General features: G+C 36.9%; 2 protein-coding genes across 2 annotated transcripts; both read right to left on the bottom strand.

Moving 5' to 3' along the window:
- LOC104763072 (F-box/kelch-repeat protein At5g51250-like) lies at nt 5,664-6,860 on the bottom strand. The gene has a single exon (XM_010486490.1). The coding sequence runs from the start codon at nt 6,858-6,860 to the stop codon at nt 5,664-5,666; it is 1,197 nt and encodes a 398-aa protein (XP_010484792.1).
- Nucleotides 8,110-9,238, bottom strand: LOC104760316 (pollen-specific protein-like At4g18596). The gene is made up of 2 exons (XM_010483219.2): nt 8,952-9,238; nt 8,110-8,623 (listed from the first exon to the last, which is right to left on the bottom strand). Exons 1-2 carry the CDS (start codon nt 9,127-9,129, stop codon nt 8,277-8,279), a joined length of 525 nt encoding a protein of 174 aa, XP_010481521.1. The 5' UTR covers nt 9,130-9,238; the 3' UTR covers nt 8,110-8,276.

The following is a 9,600-nucleotide window of genomic DNA, read 5'->3' as shown; positions in this document are numbered from 1 at the left end:
TTTGACTGTGCGGCAGGATCCTTCAGCGCCCAACTATGGGGCTGTTTTTGCACATCACTTGGTTGATCTTCAGAGCAAGCCGTTTTAGGGTCGCGGCCGCAAGATTGAGTATGTTGGGAGCCTTATCACAGCTATTCTTCAGTGGAAGAACATTCCGACTGACGGGTACAGTATGCTGCCACAGCGGGTTCTCATGGATGAGCAGTATATGAGGAGTACAACCTGGATGAAGCCAGGTTTGTTATGGAGATTCAGGGATGAGACTGGAGAGCATCTGATACGCCTTCCCCGATCAGACCTCACTACTATTGGAGATGATCCAGAGCAGTTGCGTTTTCTACCGTCCACTGCTGACCTTGTCACTGCTCCTCCTTCCCGTCGCCATCGGACTTCACGGGCTATTGCCGCTGCTGCACCTGCTGAGGACTTAGATGGTCCTAACCCTGCTGGGGGTTTTGAGATTTGATCTTCTTCTGGTACTTCAGCATCTGATTTTCCCCCTTTTCCTGAGCCTCCACAGCCTTTTGCTACTATGAGTCCTACCGCCTACCAGGAGTACCAGACATCCACCATGCGTGCCATCTGGAACGCGATTGCTCGATTGTCTCGTTGCCGTTGCCTTGGTCGTACTAGACGTCGTACTAGGCGCATGTCACCTGATGATTCCGTCTCTGATGACGATGATGTTTCTGCTAGCCCCTGATCATGGTTTTCTTTATTTTTTTTTCCTTTTTAAGATTGAGTTAAACTAACGTTGTCTCTTCTTGCATTGAGTCAGTTTGTGTTTGAAATTTGTGTGAACTTATGAATTATCTATCTATCATGTTGCTTTTAACTTGTGTTTATGTTTGAGTGCTTCTTAACAGAACTAACATCAAAAGGATTGATCCAACAACACAAGAACACAACTAACTGCAACTAAGGAGTTTCGGCCAAATTCACTGTTCGCCAAGGGTGTCGATCGACACCACTCTGGCATCGGTTGGCACCATAGGGTAACCCGAGGAAATTCATCTTTTCATTCAAATTTTTCAACACAAGTTTTGTTTCTTTACCCTTCCCTTGCTTGAAAACACTGGGGACAATGTCGTTTAAGTCTGGGGGAGGTTAGTACTAACCACTAACTTAGTTTTGGGTTTTTAGTGTGTCAAAACCGATTTTTGTTTTTATTGAGTCAAATTTTTTCAAAGTTTTGGAATTATGATCTCTAACTAATGACTACTGTTCTTTGGCTAACACTCTAATGACTCTTGACTAAGCTTGACCTCAGAACTGAAGTGTGGAAAAGACTATGAGCTGTATCAACAATCCTGAAAGCCCTAATTCAAAGGATATCTAGTTAAACTAACATTGTCTCAACTTTTATCAGGATTTTAACCGGACTTAGTCTCTTACTTTGGGGTTGGAAATCAGTGGACTAAACTTCTTTTTCAGGTCATACAAGACAGTGCAATTTTTCAAGAAAGTATGTTTCCCCTCTCTCTTCCCTTCAGTGTTTTGTGAAAAAAAAAAAAGATCAGAAAAAAAAGAGGAAGAATAAAAGATGAGATGATTTTGATCAGTTTAGAGAGGTAGGTAAATTACCTGTGACCTCATTATTCTATTCTTGAATCAAATGATCACACACACAAAGCTTGGAAGCGAGGGATAGGTAAATTACCAATGACCCCGGTATTCGCTTACATCTTTGATATAAAAAAAATAAAAAATAAAAAAAAGAAGAGAAAGTTAGGAGAAACAACTCTAAGAAGTGAGAAAAGGGAGATGAAAGGAGATGTATGAAGAATGTCTTGGCCTGAAGAGAGTCCATATGCCACTGATCGATACACCAAGGTAAGACTCACCTGTACTTGCTTTAATTTATATAATGAGATGACAATGGTGAGNATCAAATGATCACACAAAGCTTGGAAGCGAGGGATATGTAAATTACCAATGACCCCGGTATTCGCTTATATCTTTGATTTGAAAAAAAAAAAACAAGAAGAGAAAGTTAGGAGAAACAACTCATTAGAAGTGAGAAAAGGGAGAGGAAAGGAGATGTATGAAGAATGTCTTGGCCTGAAGAGAGTCCATATCCCACTGATCGATACACCAAGGTAAGACTCACCTGTACTTTCTTTAATTTATGTAATGAGATGACAATGGTGAGACTAGAGATTCCAGAGGATTGTGGGATTTGAGTAAGGAATGTTGATGTTTTTCAAATGACAAAGTATATGAAGTAAGTTCTTGAGAGTCAAGGCGATGAAGAGTGCGTAGATCAGTTGTCTGCAGTTGAGGGAGTTCCTATGTTTTCAAACCTCTTTCACATGTCTAAGTTTCTGTTTTGCTTGAAGGCAAGCAAATCCTAAGTCTGGGGGAGTTGATATATCATGGTTTTTACGGTTTTTAACCATGATATAAGTGTGCCTTTTGAGTCTTTTCATTTGTTTCTAGGATTGTTTTTGAGTCTTTACAGGTTATTTAGGAATTTGGAACGAAAGGAGCAAAGTGGAGCTATTTGGATGAATTTGGAGCATTTTACAGAAGGAAAAGAACTTGGACTCGGATCAGAGTAGCAGCATCGACCGACACTGAATGAGCATCGGTTGACACCTATGTTTATCCGACGAGAGAAAGAAGAAATTGGAAGTTTTACAATTTACCCAAAGTTTTCCTAAATTGCAATACAAGTTCCTAACGTGTTTTAGGCCATATAAATAATGTTTTTGGGTTTTAGAAAACCCGGAAGTTTTTTTCTAGCAAGTTTTTGAGAGAGAGATATTGAGATCTTTTGGGAGAGAAAGAGATCAGAACTGCTTTGTAGAGAAGAATTCTTGAACTCCTTTCTAACTTTTTAATATCTATTGCTTATTATTCAGTATGATGTCTTGTTCTTCATTAAACATGTCTGAGTAGTTTGCTTGTTAGGTTTAGGGTTTTTCACAGTGTTTTTATGATTTATTAGATCTGTGATTTTTAGGGTTCTTAATCTTTTATAATCTTCATCCTTGGTTGCTTTTCATAATAGTTTTTGATTGATCACCTAGAATTATTATCATAGGGAAATTAATTAATATGAGAATATAATTGTTTTCCTGATTAAAACCATTGATGAGCAAAATCACTTTTTACAAAGAGATTTGAATTTGTGATTTTGTGAACTTTTCTAAACCTGTTTTTAAAGCTGGTTTTCAACTAAAAATTTTACAAAGAGATTTGGATTTTCTGGTTTTAAATTTAGATAATAATTGCAGTGAGAAATGAATTATTTTACCAAAACTGTCTAGAGTTCTAGATCTGATTTTTATTGCATGAACCCTAATTAATCTATTGATTTAATACTTCATAATTACCCGAGAAATTCCCTAGACTTAACGTTTTGATTTCCTGATTTCAAAACGCTTTGATTTAATATTTTGCATTGTCTTCAATTGTTCTTAATACAAATTAATCTATTTAGCGTAATTACAAAAATTCTATAATCCATTGTGTTTAATTTTGAGTCTTTGTGTATTCGACCCCTAAGTAGTACATTGATCTCTTGTTTGAGAGAGTAGATCTAGGGTTAATTTGAACACCATCGCCATACAAAATCGAAGTGAATGTTTTTGTGTTACTTTGTATATTTTTAAAAATAATGCTATATAAAATTTTAGTCCAACTTCAAATCTCTGTAAATACTACACGACGACAAAAGCTAATCAACCAGAGTTCGCGACTTCTGAAATTTAATAGTAAAATTATTTATAATGGAATTACAGTTGATAGACCAGTGATTGTGGCAAAAAAAAAAATGAGTAGAGTCTCGTTGAATAAAAAATGATTTGTCATTGCTGTTGTGCGAATGTTAATATTGTAAACCAAATCGTTAGAAACACAAAATTTATACTGCCCACAAATTCAGCTCTTGAAACTCAAAAGTAATAAAGAAGAAATCAACGATTCAAGAGCTGAATTTGTCTTCTTTATTAGGCGGTTGATTTCTTTCCATGCTTAACGTGTATATGATCTCCCGATTCCAATCAAAACAGTTAAGCATGGAAACAACGACGAGCCTAAACTTTGAAAATATATGCTTTTAAGTTAAGAAATATTAACAAGCCAAAATAGCAAAGTGCGTGCGTTGTAAGATTGAGTCAGTAAATCCTTCACAAATGAAAAACATAGAGACCATACAGGGTGAAGTATGTTGGTATCCATCAAACAAGTGAAGTCTACAGAAAAAATGATAACAAGATCAAGTAATTAAAGAGACTACTCTACAAAATCAGATGTCCTTCATACATGCCACGGCCAACATAGTGTCTGTCTCTCCTGAGAAAACAAACAAGTAAGCATCAAATAAATTATCCATATTTCAAGCATAAAGAACTAAAGAGAAACATGAGGATCAAAACCTGGCGCATCCAGCCATCCACTTAATGAATCGAATCACAGGCTGTCAGGCCACCAGTCACATTTATTAGCAATATTGTGACAAGTTGGAATATGCATCAGGATACTACTGATCATGGCTATGAAAATCACATAAAGTTTAAATATAGCCGACTATCAAACTAAGGAATGCAAAAGCTACCCCAAATTAAAGGAAAATAGCAAATGCAAAATGAAAGCTGAAGAAGGTACGAGAAAAGAATGTTAACATACACATAGAGGAAAGATATGAAGACAGAATCAAGGCCAAACCAAATGAAACAGAGAAAAGGGCGAGAGACAGCCAGACATCTTGTTGTAAAATAGGAACCATACATCATGATAACGTCAAGAACACATATTATCATTAAAAGGAAGCTTTTCCTCAGTAAGTCATAACAATAGATGAAGATTGAAGAATAATGTAAAGAGTATGAGTTTAAGACTGACTCTCTCAGACAACTTCTTTACTACGGAAGTCGGACCCTGTCTGAGAATATCATGTACAGTATTCCTGGAAGTAAGGTTATATTTAGTGAACACAATTTAAGGTTATAAGGCTAGAGCCTGTAAAGAAGTTTGTTTGAGTAGTAGCAGGAGAACCTTTTTTCCGTAAGATATAATCCATACTACCAATAATTGTTAACCAACAGGTTAAACCAAACATTTGCAACTATAAAACAGCAGGCCACCGAGGATAGACCAACATTCCTCTGCTTCGGGTTATTCAAGAAAAAGTTATAATAACACAAGGGAAAACTTAACTGTGAACCCTAGCCTCAGCAGCAACGATTATACTAATCAGAGAAAACATTACCAAGATTGGTGAAATAGTTTTAAACAATATGCTGCAAAGACTACAGTGATTCTCTAGAGACAACTACTTGATTTTCATTCCAATGCTGTCTTTAGATTCGGTACAACAGAAAGTGATCTTAAACAAAGGAACAAAACAACACTGAAAATAGGATAAATTAAAATCAAGGCCTATATATTAATACATATATCTGACAATACCGACAGGATTCTTCCATCTCAAAAGGTTTCCTCTGTCTTCTTCCTGTTTCATCAAACAGTCGCAGCAACAGTCTTCACTAAACAATGTGATACAGGCACAATAAGCACATGATCAAACCACTCAACTTTCCCCAGAATCTCACAACTTTTAAATTAAAATCAAGGCCTATCTATTAATACATATATCTAACAACACCGTAGAAGGGGGTTCTTCCATATCTGAAAAAGGTTTGCTCTGTCCTGTTTCATCAAACAGTCGCAGCAACAGCCTTCACTAACGTATGTGTAACAGGCACTGAAAGCACGTGATCAAACCACTCAACTTTCCCCCAAATTTCACAACTTGTGCGTCTTTCAAGTGCAATCTCGGCACACCATATCATAAACTTATGTGGGAAACCATCAGAAGAAATCTCAGGCCAAAAAGCCGCAATCTTTCCATCATAATCACCCAATATAACACGAGCATCAGGAGGGAACTTGGGTAGTCCTACCAAACCCTTCAATTCTCTCCATATTCCGACCTGAGTGTCAAACCATCTGAACACTCCGTTTTTACAAGCAGAGTACAAAACATTACCAATCTCACAGTGAGAATCTGAAGACACACAAGTACTCATCCCTGGTCTAACACGGTCCCATCTACCTTCCTTGGCATTGTAAGCAAACACCTTACTCCCAGCCATCACGTGGAACTTTCCATCAACAGATGCGCCTTTGTAGCAAGGCTCCTTGGCGTTTGCCACGCTGCAAGGGATGGGATTAGGATCCCAAACTTGTGTTCTTGTGTCAAACACCTCCAGCGAGTTCTTCAAGGGATCAGAATCTTTGTCTCCATCTAAGGAATATCCCGCCACATATACCTTTCCATCAAGAAAGGTAGCAGAAACTGAAAGTCTAAAGAGCTCTACAGGCAATCTTGGAGCCTCGCGCCAAGTGTGAGTCGTGCAATCCAGAACACAGACGGTAGAGGAAGAGGCTTTGAACTTGGACTCGGATACGCCAATGTTGTAGATATCAGAACCAACCGCCACGAGGTTCGAAAAGAAGGCATCAGGAGAATGTGGGATTGGGACTTTAACCAAAGCATAACCACTCTTACTCTTCTGATTGGTTAGGGTTTGATCAGGTTTACGGCAGAGGGTGAACCAAGTAAAACCAGTATGCGCCCGGAAGCACACATAGGGGCAACTCTCGGTGCGGCCTAAGCGTGACCGGGTCTTGCAAAGCTCCGGTGAAGTCATCAGAGATCGAAAACTCTTGGACACCACTGAGAGAGTCGGGTAGTACACTCTCGAGACGCGCGCGATGATGTTCAATATCACATTATCGGGAAGTGTCGGGATCGGGGTCGTCGATGGTTTCTTCTTCTTCTTCGCCGCCGGCGTTGTTGTAGTCGTTGCCATCCTCTTCCTCTTCCCGTTGATAGACGACAACAACTCCATTCTTATCCAAATTAAATTCAGGAAATCTAAGAAGTTGTAAACGATTCTACTCTAACACAAAAAGTTGTTTAGTGATCGGATAATATCTTTACCCTAAGGGCTACATTATTTATAGATGAACATATTTCTTAAAAACTTATTAGAAAGAAAAAAGGAAAAAAAAACTAACAACTTCCTTTTTCTATTTCTTTGTCTTTCCTCACGTGCCTTTCACATGAGTCTTAACTCATCTTCTTCTTCGCTGTACGTCAGAGTAAATAGTTTCAGATATTACCGCTATTACCTAAGTCTACGCAATTGGTCTTGTGGGATTAATCTTTGAGTCATGATCTTCTCTGTTCTCCAAAGCTATATCGGCCATCCATGGGACTACCTATTGTTCCGATCCTAGCAGCTGCAGTGGTAGTGTTTCATGATGAAAAGGATGGGACAAAAGATATCTCCATTATCATTTTAGCTATTTGGGGAATTCATTTCATTTACTTATCAGCATTACCTTGATGACAAACACTTGAAAAACCTTAAAGGAGGAGCGCATGATCCACATATTTCATCACCAGACAAATTAAAGAAGATAAGTTTTATTTAGCAAAACAAAGAAGATAAGTTTCTCTCTAATATGTGAGTTTTGTTAGTAATCTTGTAACTAGTCCTGCAATAAGACTGCGTGTGTAGCCTAATGCATAACCTTATACATTCTTTCTACCAATTCATAACATTTTTGTCCATCTCCAATAATAATTAAAAAAAAAACAAAATGAGAACCGTTTATTCTTTTACACGAAACATAAAATAAAGAGTTTGCATACCATAAAAAGACATCTTTAAGAACACCGGGATTTAGTTTTGATGAAACTATATATATATATATATATACATATATATTTACTCGTTAATAGTTAATTTTACATTAATTAATATGCATGTTTAGGTAGCATTCAAGTTTCATAATTGAAAGAATGACAACTCAAATTATTTCGTTCATATTTTTTTGTAATACGTAATATAATATTACTGATTACTTGGGATTCTATTCTTGTACGTTTTGAAAGATAGTTTATTCATTGTTCGTACCTATAATCATTGCAGTATAAATCTTAATATAATTATTAAGATTCAGACAAACCAAACTATGAATCCTATTTGGTTTCTGATCTAAAAATCCAATAATTATTCTTTTGTTATAAACTAATAATAGATAATTTCCTCTACCGCATGTAACCAAAGTACATTGTTTTTACTACAGAACAACAAAATATCACTGACATATCAAATTAAACAAAACCAAAACGCGGAAAAAAGTAATTAATGATGATATTATATATTCATTGTAATATTGATAAACTTGATAAAATTAAGCAAATAGTAAATCTCTCATGTCACATATATTTTTTTTCTTTCTTTCTCTCTTTTCGCTTAGAATGTGACGTCAGGGACAATACCGATCTCCTTGAAAGCAGCGGCACAGTCAGCTGAAGGAGTCTTGACCATGAAACCAAGAGGGTTAACGATACGTGTCTCGTGGGAGACGATTCCGTCATTGGCAGTCAAACTGATCTTAGCGGCGTTACGTAAGTAAGCCTCTTTGCTGACGTCGCTGCAACCACTGTCTGGTGATTCGACCAAGACGAGCTCGCAAACTTCTTCCTCGTGGTCACCGGTTACTTCCATCTTGTAGCTTCCTGATTTGTCGGTAACGGCTTCTTTGGTCAATGTTACGGTTCCGTTTGTTCTGTTCCTGCACTCCAACTTCACTTTCGCACCTTCACAAATACAAAAATGTAAAAATATAATAAAAATAAGTTTAGATTTTATCCGAAGATCTACGTATATATATATATTATAAATAACTCTTGAATTTGAATGCATCCTCTAACATGCAAGATAGTGCGCGTGCGCATACATGCTAACATGCATATTCACCTCGAACAATATTAAAAGTGACATGATATATATTCTTTATTAAGCGTAAAATATTGTTCTTTTTTCAAATATTGCAACGGTTGCTGGTTGCACGTGGTGGTAGAAAAGCCATGCACACATGTTAATAAACATACGTAAACATGGTGTTCGTAATGTGTTTATGTATACCTTCGAGGAATTTGCTGAGACGGGTAACGAATTGGACACGGCAAGTGTCACAGTAAACTGATCCCTGGATCTGGAAACGGTCGAATTCATCAGCATCAGCGGCGGCGAAGCAGGCGAGAGAGGACAAGCAGAGGGCGGAGACGATAAAGAAAGAGAAGAATATAGCTTTGGAAGCCATTTTTTTTTTTTGGTTTAGTTTTTGGTCTTCTCTTCTTTTTGATATCTCTTTTTATATTCAAACAATAAATTGAGATATGTTTGAGAAGAGGACAACTATTCTCGTGGAGCACCGAGTTTGGTTTTATATTAGAAACCCGATTGTTATTTTTAGACTGAAACCAGAAAAGTAAAATCGTTGATTGTTGAATTTTAAAATTAGTCTCTTCTATACGTTTAGAATAAAAAAATGATTACTTTATCATAGCTTAATTATAGCATTGGTTTCTAAATTTGTTGTTTGACCACCCTTTTTTACCTCTCTTTAGTGTTTTTTTTTTCTTAAAATTGGAAGAACTCATAACTACTAAATATACGGTCAAATCTCTGTACAGTAATCAAAAGTATAACATACACTATAATTTTAAGTTTTGATTAGAGCACGCGGGAGAAAGATTAGACCTTGCTTAAAGAGCTATTAGGAATATGGCCT

This window comes from Camelina sativa, chromosome 18 (assembly GCF_000633955.1).
Source record: "Camelina sativa cultivar DH55 chromosome 18, Cs, whole genome shotgun sequence".
Lineage (NCBI taxonomy): Eukaryota > Viridiplantae > Streptophyta > Magnoliopsida > Brassicales > Brassicaceae > Camelina > Camelina sativa.
Note: the sequence above shows the minus strand (reverse complement) of the source record. Positions and strands in the feature narration are given on the sequence as shown.